The following is a 21721-nucleotide window of genomic DNA, read 5'->3' as shown; positions in this document are numbered from 1 at the left end:
AGACTCTGGGACCTTGATTTCCAAAGGAAATGCAAAATTTATTTTCATCAGAAAGCAGCAGTCCACTCCTTTTTGTCTTTAGCCCAGGCGAGACACTTCTGACGCTGTCTCTTGTTCAAGAGTGGCTTGACACAAGGAATGCGACAGCTGAAACCCATGCTTGCATACGTCTGTGCGTGGTGGTTCTTGAAGCACTGACTCCAGCTGCAGTCCACTCTTTGTGAATCTCCCCCACATTTTTGAATGGGTTTTGTTTCACAATCCTCTCCAGGGTGTGGTTATCCCTATTGCTTATACACTTTTTTCTACCACATCTTGTTCTTCCCTTCGCCTCTCTATTAATGTGCTTGGACACAGAGCTCTGTGAACAGCCAGCCTCTTTAGCAATGACCTTTTGTGTCTTGCCCTCCTTGTGCAAGGTGTCAATGGTCGTCTTTAGGACAACTGTCAAGTCAGCAGTCTTCCCCATGATTGTGTAGCCTACAGAACTAGACTGAGAGACCATTTAAAGGCTTTTGCAGGTGTTTTGAGTTTATTAGCTGATTAGAGTGTGGCACCAGGTGTCTTTAATATTGAACCTTTTCACAATATTCTAATTTTCCGAGATACTGAATTTGGGACTCATTAGTTGTCAGTTATAATCATCAATATTAAAAGAAATAAACATTTGAAATACATCAGTCTGTGTGTAATGAATGAATCTAAAATACAAGTTTCACTTTTTGAATGGAATTAGTGAAATAAATCAACTTTGTCATGATATTCTAATTTTATGACCAGCACCTGTATACACCCAGTTGCCATTTTTTTTAATGCAAACATCCTGTTCTCCTGAGCTACCAGGCACTTACAACTCATTGTATACATGTCCAGATGTGGTCAAGAGCTTTAGTTATCATTCAACAAAATATCAGAAAGGGCAACACCTATAATCTCAGCAACTTTAACTGTACAATAATTGTTGGTGCCAAACCAGTTGCTTAAAACATCTCATACACAGAGGCCATCCTTCAATTATTATGCAGTACAGAGCCTCCACTGGCTGCAATCATTACTACAAAACACATGATATAAGAGACTTTGATTGTTGGTGTCAGACATGGTAACTCCAGCATCTCAGAAAGAGCTCTACTTCCAGTGATTTCTATGAACTACAGTCTCAAACACATTGCATAGAGAATTGTGCAATAAACAAACAACACCCAGTGAATGAATTTCTATGGGTAAAAACATTTTGCTAATGAAAGTGCTGACCAGAGAATGGCCAACATTCATATATTCAAATAAAATCTCTTTATAACAGTAGTCTGCAGAAAGGAAAGCCTGAATGAACAGCACATCTTCTTAACTAGACGTGAATGGGCTACAACAGCAGAAGACCATGCCAGATTCCACTCCGGTACACTAAAATTTTATAATATTGGGAACATGATCATTAAAATGGGAGAAGCGTAAATTGGAAAATCAACATGCGGATGGCAGAACCTAAATTTGGCATGAACAGTATGAATTCATTGTTCTATTGTGCTTTCTCTTTATATTACAGGCTGTTGGTAGCAATGTAATGATGTGGGGAATATTTTCTTTTCCCTCTGAATACTAATTGACCATCATCTGAATGCTACAGTGTGCTTAAGCATTGTTGTTCATCATGCTCATCCCCTTTTCATTCATTGTCTACACCTTTTCACAATGGATACTTCCAGCAGGATAATGCTCCAGGCCACAAAACACATACTGTATCATTTCAAGCTGGTTTCATGAGCATGATAGTGACTTCAGTTTATTACAATGGCCTGTACAATCCCTAGAACTCAATATATTGGAGATTGCTTAGGATAAGGTGCAAAGGGAGTTCCGTGGCATGAATGTGTGTCTTTAAAACCTACAGAAACCCCATAACGTTTTTGAGTCAACATGGGCCAAAATAAAGGGAATGATGAATAACCCTCACTGGTTCTTGGTTTTCAATTTTATAAAATAATGTATTATAAAATGTAAAACTAATTAAAAAAAGAGAACTGTGTCTGCAAAGTTACAGAAACATCCATAAATGAACCCAGTGTTTTCTCATGACAGAGTACTATATGGCCCTATTTTGCCCTTTTATACTCTCGATTATGTAGACTTTAACAGAATGTCTCAAATCCCACACTCTTTTCACACTGTCAGGTACTGTAGCTCAGCTCTTCCTTCCCACTTTCCTTTAACATCTATAACCCCAGGAAATTATACAGAGTAGAAGACAGGCAGGAATTTACTGTAGTTACACATTTATTTATCATTGGTAATATGCCCAAATTATAAGGAAGCAGAGTATAGCGAGTAGAGCTGTCAAATTAGTCAAAAGATAAGCTCTGAATATTCCAATTAAAAATAAGTAAATATTATTCAAATAGATTCAATTTTAGGTAAACGATTATGGGCATTATACATGCATGCTTGTACATGCATTTTTTATACTAGACACCAGCTACAAAACCCACACAATATTGCCATAAACACATCAATTTGTAGAGGTACAGGGAATGAAAAATATATATAAAAAATTTTAGGACATGAAACTTTTTCAGAGAGACAAGATATGATTTTCTCAGATAGACACTTTCACGTCCCACGAGACAAACAGTACATGACAAAGTAGAAAGTCGTAAAGAATTTAAAAATGTTGGCACAATACACATGCAGAGCAGGTTAGATATAATGGAAGTCTCCAAAAAATGATAGTAAAGATCGCATTAGTGCAAACGGAAATTATTACTCGGTGAAATAATGGAAGAGTGAAAAGAGATCGAATATATTGTTAGGATTTAAACTTTAAGTCGGAGACATGTAGATCGTCTAATTCGTACTGCCATCAGGGAAAAGTAGTGCTTCTTCCCAATGAAGCAGCATATCCACGAGAATTATAAAATTTGTTTTTTGGTGAAAGTAAAATCCACATATGCTGTCACGCTTGGGTCACAGAGTTGCACAGATACATAGGAAATTTTAGAGACAGAAACGTTATTCAGACACTTCAAACAAACATAAGTCTCTTTCAGGAGTGAATCAAGCTCGGTGTGTAGTCGGAGGGGACAGTTCCGTCTCTCAATTAAAAGAATAGAAAATGTTCCTCTTCATAGGGGCGCGCCTCAGGAGCGGGACCCCAAACAGGAGCAGAGAATGTCTGGGAGAGAAGAGAGACAAGGCAAGGAGACAAAAGGACAGCTGCTGTACAGGCTTTTAAATTTCGAAGCGCAGCGCAAGATGCAGATCATACAGCATGGCAGCAGCAGCAGCAAACCAGCAGTTGATCAAGCAAAGAGGAGGTCAAAAAAATTATTTGTTTCCCATTATATCACCGTTTAAGGGGGGGGTTCGGAGGAATGATCACGTCTCCGTGGGGTGTGTTCAGCCCCCCTCTTCACAATGTGAGCAGCAGAGACATGAAGTGGCTGACGCATAGGGCAGGCTGGGTGGGGGGAGGGTTGGCGAGTGAAGCATATAGTATATATATTAATCATAATTTAGCAGAAATGGGCACCAGCATGTGTAGTTCATAAGTGTTTAAGTTTCTTTTTTTGGATGCTTTTATGGCTCGCTGTCCTGAAAAGGAACACAAGGAATAGAGGTCAGTTAGTGAGACCATGACAGGGTCAGAATAGCAAACAAAGTAAAAGAGCAGGCAAAAGGCAGGCAGATTGAGTGTGGGCTTGCTTAATTAATATTATTTTGGAGGTCTCCAAAGGGCAGCAGTTGAGTACAGTTAATATCACTGCATTCAGAATAAAAAGCCAGTTGGCATATGTCGACTCACTCAGACAAGCAATTCCTGTGTGGCTTTCAGGATCATCATGGTATCAAGACTGTAGCCATACAATCTGCCTAGTTTTTGTCTCCTGTATATATGCAGCAATAGTCTAATACAGGTGGTCTGAATATTTTTAATTGCACCATGCTGTATTAAACATTTTGTATCAAGTCAGTAGCCACATAAGACAGTGACCAAATGTAGGACATGTAAGACAATGTTAGCTCTTTAAAGTGAGAATTCTAAAGAGTTGTAATAAAATTAAAATAATAATTATGAGTTTTTTTCATTTACTTATTTGAGAAGGTCTTAGTAGGGATCTCAGGACTGAATGGGACAGAATTAGATGGAAAATGATACTTTCAGGTCACCAGAAAAGCTTTTAGAAAGAACTGTTCCAAGTACACTGTGAGCGATCTAGCTGTACGTTTTACTAATAACGATAATAGGCTAACCATTCAAAATTATGAAACAGTTGGTCGTGGAAGTGAAGTACAAAAACAGATCTCCAAAATAATGTAGCTTTGCACATTATATATTTGAATAAAGACGTTCGATCTGACAGCATTAAACAATGAATGTTGGTTACAAAACAATAGAACCTGATAGAGCTAGATGTGTAGTTTCAAGGTGGCACATAAGCTTTTAGTTATGCTCGATTCTTTGAGGTCATCTCATTTCAGGACAGCTTCTTCAAGATGGAAAAAATGGTTGAGAGAGACTGCATACCTTTGCAAGCCTGCTCTTATTGTGACCCTGCAGCTCCTGGACACTTCAATGGGCTATTGCATCTAACTTTGAAGATGTACAGCATTTCAACATGCTTGGATCAAAAAATGTAAAAAATAATGCTTTTTGTTACCTACTTCTAACTTTATACATATATAGTAGGGGTGCATGACTTTATACATATATTATAGTAGGGGTGCATGATTATGACAAAATTAAAAATTAAAATCTATGAAAACCTACATACAGCCTACGAAAAATGTCATAATGCCAGGCCACCTTAAATTCCCTCGCACCTCTTCATCAGCATCTTTCTTTTGCAAATGTGTTAATCAGCTCAGACAGCAAGCAGCCTGCAACCCCATCCCCCACTGACTCAGCTGAAGTCAGTCGCAAAGTTCTTCCAGCTCATGTCTGCTTATCTGGTTGTGAGGTGTTTGGAATTGTATAGGGTAAATGATATATTGTTATTTGGAATACACACATTTTATGTGTGTTCCGTGTCTACAACAATCTGGATAAATGTACGATGACAGGAAATGGAAGGCAAGAAATATCGAACACATAACTAAAACAAAAAATTTTTTCCTGTTCCACTAATAATTGGCAAAATGTTGACGTGAAGTGTATAATGTGTGAAGACTGACGTCCAAATATCAAATGAACACTTTCAAAAAGGTATAACAAAACAAGTGCACTTTAATTAAAGAATATAACCAAAGAAAAAGAAATTATTAAATTTACTAGTTGCTGTCAATGAGTAAAAGCCGAAACTCAAAAATCAATTGACAGAAACTCGACTGTATGCTTGGCTGGTATAGAGGTGAGAGATGCTGCCACATTAGCAAATGGTTGCGGGTTCAAGCCTGGGCTCTCCTCATTTTGAGTAGTGAGCTGCTATTATTATTATTATTATTACTATAATATAATAAAAAAAAACATACATTTGACTTGAGTCTGTAACACCCAGTGTAAATTTTTGCTACCTGTAAACAATATTGTTGAAGGAATATAAGCAGACACACAAACGCTGGTGAATCATGTCTTCTTGGTATCTTGGTTGATTGGTAACAGCTAATAAACCTGTCTGCTACTTATAGAAAACAGAACACCTGTCTGCTACTTATAGAAAACAGAACACCTGGATTCAATGTGTAATCTTTAGGTAACAATGATGATAAAGGCTATTTATAGAAACATTTGGGTGGGACAAGCTCTGATCAGGCGATTCCTTATTACAGCTTCTCAGGGTCAGTCTGTGGGGATGCTTATTTGGATCAGGCAGGCAGTTAACCATGGTCATTACACTGCTAGTCCAAGGAGGAATGTTGTTCTAGTAATACACTGAATGATCTCTAATCATTAAAGATTCTCTTACTCTAAGAAATGTATAATGACAAAACAGTATTACTTCGGAAAGATCGGTGAATCAAGCAGGTAGCAGTTACGCAACTGAAGTACATATAAACATTCTTGTAAGCAGAAGTGTTTTTCAGTAGAGATGATTGTTTATTTTTACTGCTATAGGCAGTGATCTAGAAAGCTGAAGAGGGGAAGAGAGAGTGTTAACGCAAGCTAAACATGTTTTCAAATAGGTGAAACAATATGAAGTTATTGCATTTATTTACCTATCATTAAAACACTAACCACATTAGCCCTGACTCTTGTTAAATGCCCTGACATAGCAGTAGAGTCTCTGACCTACCAAACAACAAGGCCTTCCTTGTGAGCTCTGATGTCTTTACAACCCTGACACAGATTGGCCTACACCTAGGAAGACTATTCCAGTAATCACTATGCATTATATTCTGCATCTAGGATTCTCTGGTGACAGGTCATCCCACAATCCATCTGCTAGGGTATGCAGTTTTATATCTATAATCTATATGGTAGTACCATTCCAGAGACCTACATTAATGATTCCAGACAAAATGTATCAGGTGTGTATCTTCTCACACAATAATTTTATATATGATTGATAGCTAAAGTATTCACACTATTACTAAAATTTAAGTCTTTGTTGATGTAAAGACTGTCACCTTGAGTAATAAACTGCAACCAATAATATTTAAGTGAAACACAAATAAATCATATACATAGACACTATGTTCTCCATATATTCAGTACATAAGGGATCTGAATGTATCTTAATTTTTAAGCAAATAGAGAGAACAAAATGCCCCTCCTCCCTAACAGAAATAGGGCCTCCTTATGTAAAAGAATCACTCCAAATAAAAAGTGGCTCATGAATCAGAATGACAAAGTGAAGGAAATCATAAAACAGAGAAAAGTGCAAAAGAGGGAGCTTTAAAGAAAAAGGGCTGCACTAAATAAAACAGATTCCCAGAAAACTGCTTTAAAACAGATAAATATGAGAAGAAGAGAAACAGGGTGTACAAAGCTCAGAATAGCTACACCACATAGGAAACTGCCAGAGACTCACAGAAATAAAAATGCTGTTGTGTTTGTGTGGGAATAGAAAACAGAGAGTGAAAAAGAGAGCCACAGAGAGAAAGAGAGAAGGCCTATACAGTATGTACACAACTATACTCACCATATCAGGCAAATTTAGAGTCGCTGATTAATCTAACATATTTAACATCACTTTTACAGTGTGTAAGGAAATCTGGACTCAAAGAAAAATCACATGCAGACAACGGAGCATGCAAACTCCAGAGCAAGACCAAGTGAAATCAGAAAGGAATTAACACTACAATCTGCTGCTATCAAAGATTCTCTGCATTTCTTAAGGAGATCTGTTTTAGGACTGTGGTGTTACTGGATATATTAATGAAAAAATATTTCTGCATGATTAAAGTATAAATAAGATGAAATTCATTCAAATCTATTGGTGCTTGATTCAATGAAGAAAACCACGCAAATAAATAAACTGCACTGCAGCTAGACCAGGATGTATTAACTTTAGGAGAAATTTAGGTATGCATTGTTTAAGCAGAAAGGAAAAATTGTTGAAGAACTGCCTTTCAGAACCATCCCAAATTCTCCAGCACAAATTTCATGGAAAACACAAGAAAACCTGTAAAAAACAAACTATAGTTAATGGCCAACCTAGAAATAATGTAATCCAACGAAGCCTCCAAATATGACAATAATTTGAGGTGCAAGAAACATTTCACTAAAGAATCATAAATAACAAAAACTGCACAGCAATATCCAACCCCCCACAAAACAAGAAAAAGGTACAGTAAACCAATGTAAAGGTGCACACATTAATTGCCACTATTGTAGTACAATCGTCTGTTAGAAAGCAGATAATTTTCATTGTAATTTGTATCAAACACTGACCCAGGCCAATACTTTTCTCTCTACAGTCAGAACTATGTCAGCGCTATTTGATGCTATTCCTGGCAGTTTCTTCAATATGCTACAAAGTCAATCTTTTCTTATAGCAAAAATTACAGGATAGGGATTATAAAAACCCCAGTCCAATCAGATGGCTACATTTACCTGACGGGATGATAACTGAGCTTTTGATATTTAAAGCTTTGCAGAGTACTTAACTTCTTTACATAACCACCCAGACCAGTCTTAATTTTTTTTCTTTTCCATTCAAACTCCCTAGGCTCTAGGTTGCTCATTGTTCATACACCATAGCTATCCTGTGAAAAATTGTTCTTTCTAATATCTTTTGTATGCTTTGAGTGTTTTAAATACAACCTTTTATCTTCTCTGGCATGCCTTTATCTAAACTGCCTTGACGTTCTAGGATGAGGAGTACTATTTAAATAAAAATATATTGATTTTAAAAAAAATATGTATTTAAAAAGATAGTTATTCACATTTACTTACTTGGATCTACAAATTTCAAAACATGTTCTGTATATAAACATGTCTGCTGCTTTCTGCTGAAGATAGAGAGCTGAACATAAAGATCAGGCATGACTATAAGATGGGTATCTGGCAGGCAGAAAAAAAATACAATTAAGGACTGGGAACACAGTCTGAGGACACTGATCGATGGAGCATGTGACAGGCCTGCAGGCTATCTGCACACTACAATGAAAATGCTGGTGAAATCGCAAATTGTCAACACATCCCTACATCCTATGAATAAATCTTACACTTGCTTTAGTGCTCAAAGTACTTAGCCTTCCATTACTGATCCATGGTGCTTTGTGTTACAACTCAGTATACACACATTCAATGCAATCTTTAGAATGTTAAGCTTCTGGTTTGGACATTGTCTCATGCACAGTATATTTAAAACCTTTGTGGAATGCCTACCTCATAAGTGTAATGATGTTTTTAAGCACTTATGTATATTCCCAAATGTCACAAATACTGTTCCAATACCAATTCAGTCCTTCCATAAAAAGATCCGAGCAGTCAGTTAATATTTGTTTTAAGAGTGAGGCAGAGATAACTTTCAAAGGGCAGAGAGGGGGAGAGAGACAGAGAATCCCCAATACTAAGCAGTTTATTTACCAAAGGTTGAGATCACAATCAAATCAAAAGGGCACTGCAAGCTCATTATCAGAGACAAACAAAGTCTAAGCTGAAAGTAAAAAAAAAACACTGAAAAGAAAATGAACCAGAGTTCATCATGAGTTTTCTCATGGAAGGCAAGAGTCTCTTTCCCTTGTAAAAAAAAAAAAAAAAAAAAAAAAACTGCAAACATTTTCTGAACATATGGATTGTTGTTTTAAAGATGGCCACCATGACCACGATCCTGTACATTATAAACACAAACATGAGTCATGGCCCCTAGCGACATACAGAACCATAGTAACCCATTCAACATAACCAACATGACACATTAAACTACGGCCTGAAACAACATGAACATAAAAACAAGAAAAATAATGTGAAATCCATTACACAGGAAAACTAAAGTAACATCCCTGAAAAAGCAAAAGATCAGTGGCACTCTCTTCTGTTGTCATGAATACTCTGCAAATGCTTTTAGTGGATCAAATCTACAAAATTATGACAGACTCCATAGACTCACTCCAGTGTGTATATCAAATATAAGTGTCAGCATTGCTCTTGGACATTGTGACAAGTGATAAACCTACACCAGGATGCTATTTCTGGAAAGCTTTATCTATATTATCTATATTTCATTCAAAAATGAAAATACTGTAACACATATGGTGTTTCTGTATTTAGCATTGTGGTTTTGGGATTTGTTGTATGTTATTTTGTGTTTAGCTTTAAAAATTTGCAGCGGACTAGGATTTTAATTGCATGCTTGCTGTGTAAAATGTCTACTCTGAAAAATGGAGCCTCTCAAAGCTGTTTGGTGAAGTCTAATCTATGGTCACTCCTTACCCAAGACTCAGTAAGCAAACCCAGAAACAATCATATCAACAAATATAATGTTGCCAGAGTAGTGACAGAGTTGATCAATTAAAAAAATATGAGATCACATATAAGAATGTTGTGATGTAGCAGTAGAAATAAGCTCACTCTAAAAGTCTCCAAGACAAAATAACTCAAAATGACATTCAGAGGGCACAGTCAAACCTAATCAGCACCAATGGAGCAGCAGTGTATGAAGCTTTTCCTTTTTCATATTTTTTGGACTGCAGATCTCCAAAGACTAGGATTGGGTCAACTACACTGAAGCTAATCAGAAAAATGCTTAAGTGCATTTTTACTTTTTAACATCCTTTAAGAAGTGTGGATAATATGAAGTGATAATATCACTACATTGCAAAAATTATCTTACTGCTGGTACTGTATTTCTATTTGTTGCAGTAGCACAATCTCAAAATACAAAGAATATTTACGGCACTGTGGCATCTTTTAAAAATAGCTGAATAATACAATCATATTCATCATCTATTGTATGATTTACTTAAAATGCTGATTATAAAAGCCTGTGTCATAAAATAGTACTCCAAGTACAGTATCCTTTGGGTGGACAATGTTTTAATTTCTATGTTCAAGCAGAGAAAACTAAGACCACCAGGTTTGGAAACCTGAGTAAAATGTTGTATGGTATTCTGTTTAATTTTTTACTAAGTAATCTGGAAATTGTAGAAGGAGAAGTATTGTTTATTACTAGAAGTATTAACAAATAGCATGGGTTCAGACAGGGAAGGTTGTGTTTCACTAATATACTGGAATTCTATGAGGAAGAAACAAAAGCATACCATAAGACAGGTGTATGTAATATTATTTCTCTTGATTTCCAGAAGGCTTTTGATAAGGTTCCACATTAATGTTAAGTGATCATACTAAATGATGTAGCAATTTAATTTATGATGTTTAGGGGAGTACAAAATAGACTCAAACAAAGGAAGCAAAGGGTTATGGTGAGGGGTATTTGAGGGGTACTTTTTCAGAATTAGGTGATGCTAAAAGTGAAGTCCATTACAGATTAGTGCCAGGGCCACTGCTCTTTTTACTATACATAAATGATCTGGACAAGAATAAAATTAATAAGCTGGTTAAGTTTACAGACACTACCCTGACATCTCAAGTCTCCCAGAAATCAGCATCTTCTCCCAGACTCCCACAAGTAATTCCTAATCTCCTAGAAATAGCTTTGGGAAGCCCCATGAAGAACCCTCACCCAAGGGTGTTCGTCACACAGGAAACCCCAACGAATACAATGACCCTGATACCACTAATTCCTAGAAATGCCACTGTGCATTACCCCCTGGTCTCTTTGCTGTGTGCAAGCCTTGCATCCAAACTTCTGTAAAAGCAGTTCGGCAAGGGTGGGTTGTCTGTATACCAGACCAGGTGGAATATTATTGTTACAGAGGGACTTGGACAGATTTGTGGCAGATGAAATTTAATATAAGTAAATGTAAGGTGTTAAACATATGTAAAAGTGTTAGATTTGAATTCAAAATGAAAATCTGAAAAGTCTTGAAAGTACACCTAATAAGTAGAGATACACTGATAAAGATTTTTGAGGTCAGTTTTGATCACTTCCATTTTTAAAGTGAAATTGGCCATTCCGAATCCGATTTCTGACTTTACACCATGCCCATTCCAATGTGTCACATGAATGACTCAAGCAGAGTCTGTAAACATTAGGATTTGGTTAAGTTCAGTTAAATTTCTATATAATATAAATTAGGCCCAGGGTGTTGTAGACATTTAAAAGAATATTGAACTTGCACTGCACATAAACACCTGTGGTGGACGCCCCTTTGTCACTAGATCCAGGGAAGCAGCCATGGGAGCCACACTACGTCCCTCAGAACCTTTGTTGGCAGCTCCCCTGGGTTGCGTCGGGGCCACTTTCATGAAATACCGGAGCTCATCTTGGTTGGGCTGCATGGCCTCTGCCAGGGGGAGCTGCATAGAGTTGCACAGTTTAACGAGCCCGTTTAGGCGGGAGCACAGCCACACCAGGAAGTGCAGCCAGAAGTAGTTCAACAAGCACTTCCGGTTAGTTCTGTTCAGGACCTATGTAATGCACAATCTCTTAGAGATACAAACTGCACAATCTCTTAGAGATACAAACTGTATTTTTAATGACCTCAGTCATCCTGCACATTCTTTTTTCCTCTAAAAGAAATTCCACCACTAGATTCAGAGACAGCTTATCCTCAGTTTTTAATGCTACTTACTAGCCTCTTCTACTGAATACTGCACTAGTGTGCCTGGTATTAGCCCCATTTGATTTTGTTAGGTGTTGCTGTGCCTCAGTAGTATTTAGTTCTTCTTGTGGTAGTGAATGATGGGCATATTCTTCTTTGTTTTCAGAGAGTATAGTACAACTTGATTTAATTTCAGCTTCAAATATATTGTCATGTGTACAAAGTATGATCATATTCTTACTGGTATGTATCTATGTGATGTATATAAGAACACTGTATTCCTTCAAGGTCATTCATTCATGTCATCCCAACTCGCCGATGATTTAAAAAGGCATGAGAGTACCTGCACTTAAGTAAAAAGTGTATTACCTGACATGATCTGAACTGGTTGACAAGCAATGTGCACCTTTGCGGATCCTTTCTGCCATCCAAGCTGTCCAGTTCCGCTGCCACCTGGTTGAGCTCCTCATCAGCATAGTAGAACTGAGCCAGGAGCTGTGGGTCTGATCTCTGAGGAAACACACAGAACAAAACCATGTTTTAGGCTGGAAAAGTGGGCAGTGTTCACTTTCAAAATGCACAACTGATCTCATACAAAAACAGAGGTAGTGTATGGGTGCAGGTACACAGTAATTACAGTTTCTATCTCACAGTCTCTGGAAACTGGATTTAACTGCTGGCCCATTCTGTTTATTTTCCCCATATACAGTAGTGTGCACAGAGCAGATATGAAAGGTTTTCTGAATGAAGCACTGTCAAATTCAAAGTAACACTCCTATTCCTTTCCTGGCCAAACGTATTGTACATAGAGGATACTATGTGCAAACATGTCAAGTCACCAACAGGTAACAGCAGGCTGGGGGACTGCTGATCACCACTGGACTCTGTAAGGTACAGCTGATTACGTCCACCAATTTAATTATACAGATTGGGGAAAGCCATAGTAGTAGCAGGTATACAGGTAGGTAAAAGAAAGTTCATTTGAACAAGTCCTTGATCCAAAAGAAAATGCAGAAACAGGCAAAGGGTCATACAGGAAAAATAGGGAATACAGTGGCGAAATGCAAAAGGACAATGTCAAAAAAAATATTCAACAATAGGCAAAAATGTAAAAAAGTAGTAGTCCAGATGCAGTTATGAAAAACACTAGACTGAATTTGAAAATTCAAAAACTAAGTCAATAACACTATAAAACGTCAGAAAATGTGCAAAACACTAATCAGTGTAACTCATTGTGGGCTGTGGCATGAGTAAGAAATGCAGTGCTGAAGCCAAGCACCATTCAAGCTCACACAGTTTATGTCCCCTGATTATGCATCATGTAACTGCTGTGCACTAAGCATTGGATATCAACAGACAGGGATCGAAGAAGGAGAAGGAAGTGCACAATGAAAAAAAGAATGAAAGAAGGAGTAAGTACTGATCCCCAGTCCATTCCTGACAGCTTGTACTTCTGCACTGTCTTGTCCTCAGATCCTCTGGAGTTGTACAAGTTAGGTTGTCTGATGAGGACATTTTTCCAGAGTGAGTGGGCATAGCGGGCAATGTAACATATTTTGGAGTTGGACTCTCGCTTGCAGTAGATGCTGCTGGACATAAATCCATCTTCCACTGCACTTATCAGCATTTGCCTCTCACAGTCAGATACATATAACACTTCTTGCTGTGATCGGGCTCTACAGTCTGGGTGTACAGCGCTGCTTTGTCCTCGTTTCACCTGACTGAGCAAATTCCTGAAGCTAGAAATATAAAACCTCATTTTTGCACCAGTTCCTACAAGCGGAGTGAGCAATCAGGCTTTTAATTAGTGTACGTATTCCTGAACGAGACACAAAATTCAAGTGGACAGAAACTGTGCAAGAAGTAACTCAAAAATGGAGGGAAGCTTGTAATTTAGTTTTCCTTAATCCATAGGGAAAATAAATGTTACCTGGTATATCCATCCATTATCCAACCCTCTATATCCTAACTACAGGTTCAAGGGGGTCTGTGGGAGCCAATCCCAGCCAACACTGGGCGCAAGGCAGAAAACAAACCCTGTGCAGGGCCCCAGCCCACCGCAGGGCGCGCACACACACACATACACTCACACACCAAGCACACACTAGGGACAATTTAGAATCGCCAATGCACCTAACCTGCATGTCTTTGGACTGTGGGAGGAAACCGGAGTACCTGGAGGAAACCCACACAGACACGGGGAGAACATGCAAACTCCACGCAGGGAGGACCCGGGAAGCGGACACGGGTCTCCTAACTGCGAGTCAGCAGCACTACCCACTGCGCCACCATGCCGCCCGTACCTGTTATAGTCTTCTTGAAATTAACCTGCTATTGTAATTTTATGACTCTGGATCCAATTGGATATGATTACATGTCACGTTTTTTACCAATCTGCATAGAAACTGGGCTATACAAAGCCCCATGCAGTAATTATTTATGTGTTTGATTTCTCACATTGATTCAGTAAATTAACTGATATGATATTCATTAAAATGTTAAACAGGTTGCATTAACATTATAATAGTTAAGGTCAGGCAGTCTTACATTTTTAACTGCTAAACACTCCAATTTGTACTTTTCTTATTACACATTTACCAGTAATTATCTTAGACAATCAAAGACATTGTTTTTGCAGACACCTACTGTATTTAAGAAGTCTGAATTCTGAGATTCACATCTCAAAATAAAGGATGCTGACACCTAATTTAAGTTCATTAAAATACACCAACTTTTGCCTATTAAGTAGCTACAAATAATCTAAGTGAAACTCAAAACAGCCACTGAAAAAATATGCTTTTCTGCTCTTGATAACCTACAACCACGAAAAGTCAAATTTCAATTAAAGCAACATCTATACATCCAAGAGCAATCTTCAAATTATTTGTGACACACTTTAATTTTCTTTGCATCCTATGAAGAGCACTTTGAAGAAATCAGCATTTACTGTACTTGAATACTTAATATAGACCTTGACCCTTGGTCTGACTACGACATAGCCAAACACTACAATGTAGATAGACTGCTACAGACAAAAAGATGAAGAGCCCTTGGCATAGGCATAGTAAAATATATACAGGATGATAGCAGAAAAGGGTCTAATGACTTGGTTTAAAACTAAGTTGTAAAAAACTGTTAGGGACACACCATTTGTTCATTTATTTTAATGTATATTTTTTTAATGCATAAATGTCTATACAATATATATTTTATATTTGCATGTATATATATGCACACTAGGAATGGAACGATATAATTTCACATCACAAATATAGTTGTTTTAATGTCACATGCTATAATTAGACATACATAAAATAATAATACATTTTATTTACATAGCGTCTTTCCCATGCTCAAGGTGTGTAGCACAAATAACTTTCATGAATAGTAAACGTGTCTAGTTCACAATAACCAAAAGTAAAAACACAAAATGCTCATTTTCAACAATATCAAAACAACAAAACTGTTAAAATATGAAACCGTTAACAATAAAATATCACAAATCTAAACAAATCTAATGAGCGGCAGTGACTCATCTTTTCGTAAGAAATTAAGTGCTTCTGGCCTATTTTCCTATATGTATTAAATTTCCTTTATTGAAATTAGAAATGTAAAAATGTCAGCATATTTACTTTGTCTCCTGTCACAGGTCACAGATTAAACTAATGTGTCCACTGGCACCGAACTGACTCTCTGATGGTACACCGGATGCTGGAATGCATAAATGCTTACTGCCGGATTCGGCAAAGAGAGGTAGCTCTGAAACTTAGCCCTTCCACCACATTAGTGGATCCTTTTCTGTTTTGAAAGAAAAAAAAAAAAGAGTTTAAGCTCTGCTTTAACCTTTTCTTCATGAGTAGCGAGTTCAAATTTGTAATTAAATATAGCTGAATATGTCAGATTCCAGGGGGGGGTGTTTAGTCAGATGATTGTTTCCATCCAAAAGCCCATTTCACATAGCATTTATGCAGAAATTTCCAGTAATTAATTCATGCATTCAGGACAGCCTGTATGAATACAGCTGATCTTGGCAACCACCAACGTTATGTGTTTATATTTGCAGCAGTTTTTTTTTTCTATCTAGCTGTTCATTGTCTTGCACACAGCAAGCAATCACATATAAGTTTCAAATGAACCATAAATATGGCTATAAACACATAATATTCTACTATGTAACAGGTTATTTAAAATGTAGACAATCTAGTTCCACCGGATCACTCTATTTAAATGTGTGTGTTTATTTGAATGTTTTTAATTGAAGTTGAGCTTTTGGTGGACTCATAAGGCTGGACTTAAATGTAGCCTTTTTTTAAGACTTATACTAGCCATTTTTTGAATGAACAATATATATACTGGATGAATCACGCAGAGCTATAAACAGTGCAGAAACATTGGTAACATATTCAAGACAATACATATCAGGGCTTAAACTGAAATCCTTAAATTTAACAGAAGGGGTGGTTTCAGACTCTGGAGGGATAATGGAAGAGTGTATGGAGGATGGAGTGTCAAAAACCTACAGTTTAGAAAAACACTGATAATATATATATATATATATATATATATATTTTAAATCTCAGAGCTCATTCTTTCTAATGTTTATTGTAGTTCACAAAATTTTTCGTAGATGAAGTTTTTAGCTATCCTGTTAAATAATTTGTTATCTCTGCTATTTTAACTTTAAAAATTTAATTCTTCAACTTTTTATGTAGAGATTTATTTAGTCAAAAGGCCGGACATCGGTCGAATATTACAAAAAAATCTAGCATATGTAAAATAAATTATGCTAAGTAAAATAAGAAATTTTATTTCTCCTGCCAGAGAAATTTTGGGTGAAGTATAAATGCTGTCAATTTAATTTAATTTCTGATAATTACTTAAAATATTGCTAACATATTCTTAGCTTATGTGGCACAGTAGAGAGCAAACTGATTAGCACAGCCTATTTACATATCAACTGTACTAGGTTCAAATCCAGCAGTTGGTTGTCTGTGTGGAGTCTGCATATTGTCTCTCTGTCTACATGCTTTCCTTCAGTTTTCCTCCCACATTCTCAAAGCCTCAGACACTTGGTTAAAAGATCTCGGTGTGAGTGTGGGTGTATGAAGGAGCGGACTCTGTGAGAAACTAGAACCCTGTCTTTTCTTGCATTGTGCCCAGTGCTGCCTGGGAAATAGGCTTTTGCTCTAAGAACTGGAGGAGGTGGATTTGAGAGTGCTTAAGATAATTATGAGTTTGTCAATGAACACATTTTCTTTGAGAGTACCATGAACTGTGGCCAAAACCAAAGAACATTTCTAAAACACCATACAAGAAAAACCAAGGTGGACTGTAGTATCATAGAGGAAGGCATCCCACAAAGTCCTTTTTTTTGTGCTGAAATGTCCTTTTCAGAATTAGGTGGCAGCCTTGGTCATAGGTCCTGTAAATCCACCACCTATTTTTGTGAAAAGTATTCTTGCGCATTCTTTTTTTTTATTTATTTGTATGCATCACTGAATTCAGGTTTATAGGCTGTTAGCCGCCATAAATTTTTTTTTAAGAAATAACAATAGCGAATCTCAATGCAGCTACAAATTGGTGGCTGTAAGTTCATCAAATAAAAAGAAGCAAAATTGATACAAATTTACTGAACAATCCAAGTCAATCTCCAGAATTTTTGCATTAAGAAAATACTTGAAAAAGTGTTCAGCCCTCAGTTTAACAAAGTTTAGTGGAGTTTCTTCTAAAATGCAGTTTGAACAATGGGCCCTGTGTGCTGCTGTCTTCAACTACTGCCAAATCCTACACCGCTACGCCCATCACGAGCAACTGCAAAACAGCAAAAGAAAGGTGACATCCTATGCATGTAAGCTTAACAAAACACATACAATTACTGTATGTACATATTATTAACCGTTTGAATATGTATTTTTTTGTTTTTGGGAATTTTTGTATTGTTTACATAAATGTAATTATTAATTTTACAGCTAATCATTTGTAGTTAGAACGTTTAGGAGTTTTCTTTGTGGTTGGCCTGAAAGAGGCAGTTGTGACAATAGGGAGCACCAGAGCTTATCTTGGCAGCATCAGCATGAAGGCAGTAACCAGCCCAAGTAATCAGTCCATCACATTTACAGTTGTGTTCAGAATAAGAGCAGTGTGTTTAAAAGTATGAATAAATCTCAAAATCCTTATAATAGCTTTTATTTTGATACATGCAAATACAGTGGAACCATCTAGATATGAGTTTAATTCGTTCCAGCACTAAGCTCGTATAGCGAATTTCTCTTATCTAGAACAAACTTCCCCATTGAAAATAATGGAAATCCAGTTAATCCGTTCCGCACCCACAAAAATATCAACATAAAAATCAATTTTCCTAACAAATAACCCTGATAAATAACACATACTGTAGTTTACCTTTAATAAATAACACTGGTAAATAATATAACTGTAGTTTACCTTTATGAAGAGTCCTGGCTGGCTTGAGGGAGACGATAGGGAGGTGGGGAGGAGGAAACGGGTTACTGTGGGGAAGTAGAGTCCACCTCTGATTCAGGAAGGCTCTCTCTTCTTGGGAATTTTACCCCACTGGAAGCAGGTTCTGGGTCAGAATCACTTAACTTTCTTTTAGTTGCAGGTTGCTTTACCAAAAACTTATCTAATGACACTTTCTTCTGTCTTCTTTTTAAGATGCCCCTAAAATGCAACACTGCATTGTCATTACACAAGTTCATGGTGCGCCCACGCACTGCTTTATTAGGGTGATTTTCTTCAAAGAAAGTTTTTACTCCTTCCCACTTTGCCAACACTTCTTTAATCTTACTGGAAGAGAGGGCCTCATCCCCTGCTCCCTCCTTCCCTAACGAAAGCTCTTCTACCACCTCTTGCTGCTGCTCCTTGAGAAGTTCCTTAAGTTCGTCCGTTGTAAGTTCTTCACTATGCTCCTCCACTAACTCATCCAGATCAGCACCATCCACATCCAGACCCATAGTTTTCCCCAGAGATACAATTTCTTCGACTAGCTGCACTGTTTTGTCCACAGGTTGAGGATCGAAACCAAAGTCAGGAACACTCTGAGGCCACAGTTTTTTCCATGCCGAATTCAGGGTCCTCACTGAGACTTCTTCCCAGGCCTTATCAATAAGGTTTAAACAATTTAAGATGTTGTAGTGATCCTTCCAAAATTCTCTGAGGGTCAGGCTTGTATTTTCAGTCACTTCAAAACACCTTTGAAACAAGGCCTTCGTGTACAGCTTTTTAAAGTTGGAAATTACTTGCTGGTCCATGGGCTGGAGAAGTGGAGTGGTGTTGGGAGGAAGAAACTTGACTTTGATGAACTGAAATTCCTCCAGCAAATCATCTTCAAGCCCTGGAGGATGTGCAGGAGCATTATCAAGGACGAGCAAAACCTTGAGTGGCAACTTATTTTTGTGAAGATATTTCTTCACTGAGGGGCCAAAAACTTCATTGACCCACTCGATGAAAAATTGCCGTGTTACCTAGGCTTTGCTGTTGGCCCGCCACATCACATTCAGTTGTTTTTTTCTGCACCTTCCCCCTCTTGAAAACTCGTGGATTTTCTGAGTGGTAAACGAGCAACGGCTTGATTTTACAGTCTCCACTTGCGTTGGCGCAGAACAAGAGGGTAAGCCTATCTTTCATTGGCTTGTGGCCAGGCAAAGATTTCTCCTCTTGCGTGATGTAGGTCCTCTTAGGCATTTTTCTTCCAAAAAAGACCTGTTTCATCACAATAAACACTTGCTGGGGAATAAACCCCTCACTAGTAATAAATTGTTGGAACTCTTGCGCAAATTTATCAGCAGCAGCTGTATCAGAGCTGGCAGCCTCCCCATGTCGCACAACACTGTGAATACCGGTTCTCTTTTTAAATTTTTCAAACCATCCATGGCTTGCCTTAATTGCCTCCTCATCTTCAGCCGACGTACCTGGTGTTTTTCGATGAAGGTCCAAGTACAGCTTCTTAGCCTTAGCGCAAGTGATAGCTTCCGACACCGAATCGCCTTTTAACTGCTTCTCGTTAATCCACACCAACAACAGCTTCTCAACATCTTCTAGGAGTTTTGGACGGTGCTTGGAAGTCACGGTAACTCCTTTGGCCACATCAAATTTCTTAATTTCTTCCTTCTTCTTCAGAATAGTGCAGATCGTCGATGTCGAACGGCCGTAAGTCTTCGCCAGTTCCGTCACTCTTACACCACGCTCATGTTTATCTATGATTTCTTTCTTAATTTCAACGCCCATGGCTTCCTTTTTTTCTTTGCAGCACTATCTGAGGCAACAATCTTCTTGAGAGGCATCGTGGAATAATTATTTTCACGTTAAATGCGGGCAGCGTCAGCTTGGGTGAATCCCCAAGTCGAGGCGGATCGGGAAACGCGTCACGCATACCCACAGCCTGGCTCGTGGCTCGTTACGCGAGCCAATGCTCGTATTTAGATCTGAATTTTTTGCTCATACTTTCCTCGTATCTTGAATTTCTCGTATACAGAGGTATCTCGAGGTTCCACTGTACAATGGGAACACTGCACATTCTATTTCAAATCAAAACATGAAGACAAATTTATCAAATTTGTGTTATTCCTTTACAGAAAGTTAAGAAAATGTAATATTAGGCTGCTCAAAAAATAGCAGTGTCTGCATTCTTCTTTACAAACTCAAACATTCACTGAATAAACTGAAAATGTTTCAAGATTTTGCTTTCCTTTGAATCACTGAACTAATATTTTGTTGTATAACCACTGTTTCTGAGAACTGCTGCACATCTGTGTTGCATGGAGTGGACCAACTTCTGGCACCTGTGAACAGCCCAGGATGATTGGACTACATTCCTCAATTCTTCTGCATTTCTTGGTTTTGCCTCAGAAACAGCATTTTTGATGCCACCCCACAAGTTTTCTACTGGATTAAGGTCTGGGGATTGGGCTAGCCACTCCATAATGTCAGTCTTGTTGGTCTGGAACCAAGATGCTGCTCATTTACTGGTGTTTTTGGGGTCTTTGACTTGTTGAAACACCCATTTCAAGGGCATTTCCTCTTCAGGATAAGGCAACATAACCTCTTCAAGTATTTTGAGGTATTCAAATTGATCCATGATCCTTTGTATGCGATAAATAGGCCCGATACCATAGTATGAGAAACATCCCCATATCATGATGCTTGTGTCACCATGCTTCACAGTATACTGTGGCTTGAATTCAGTGTTTGGGGGTCGTCTGACAAACTGTCTGCATCTTCCTCTTTAGGCCAGTCAAATGTGTTCTTTGGCAAATTGTAACCTCTTCAGCACACGTCATAGTTGTATTCTAATTGTAACAGTACTCACAGGTAACTTTAGACCTTCTTTGATCTTCCTGGAGCTGATCATTGGCTGAGTCACTGCCATTTTGGCTATTCTTCAATCCATTCGAATGGTAGCTTTCCGTTTTCTTCCATATCCTTCAGGTTTTGGTTGCCATTTTAAAGCATTTGTAGTCAGTTTAGCTGAGCAGCCTATCATTTTCTGCACTTTATGGTTTCCCCTCTCCAATCAACTTTTTAATCTAAGTATGCTGTTTTTCTGAACAGTGTCTGAAATGACCCATTTTACTCAGATTTTCAGTGAGAAATGCACTATAACCAGCATGTACAAACATTTGCTGCCTTCCTTCCTCAAATAAGGGCCATAATTGAC

The 21721-nt window shown here is 37.8% G+C and overlaps 1 protein-coding gene and 1 long non-coding RNA gene across 3 annotated transcripts in view; one reads left to right on the top strand and one right to left on the bottom strand.

Annotated features, from left to right (window-relative positions):
* The window catches only part of zfyve28 (zinc finger, FYVE domain containing 28), a 469608-nt gene that overhangs the window by 219956 nt on the left and 227931 nt on the right, over positions 1-21721 (bottom strand). For both annotated transcript variants that reach the window (XM_051928387.1, XM_028801634.2), the window contains exon 2: positions 12415-12555. In XM_051928387.1, the coding sequence (XP_051784347.1) occupies positions 12415-12555 (141 nt within the window). The remainder of the gene's footprint in view (positions 1-12414; positions 12556-21721) is intronic.
* The window catches only part of LOC127527967 (uncharacterized), a 174909-nt gene that overhangs the window by 108767 nt on the left and 44421 nt on the right, over positions 1-21721 (top strand). The gene's annotated exons all lie outside the window — the stretch shown is intronic.

Source organism: Erpetoichthys calabaricus, chromosome 5 (assembly GCF_900747795.2).
Source record: "Erpetoichthys calabaricus chromosome 5, fErpCal1.3, whole genome shotgun sequence".
Classification (NCBI taxonomy): domain Eukaryota; kingdom Metazoa; phylum Chordata; class Cladistia; order Polypteriformes; family Polypteridae; genus Erpetoichthys; species Erpetoichthys calabaricus.
Note: the sequence above shows the minus strand (reverse complement) of the source record. Positions and strands in the feature narration are given on the sequence as shown.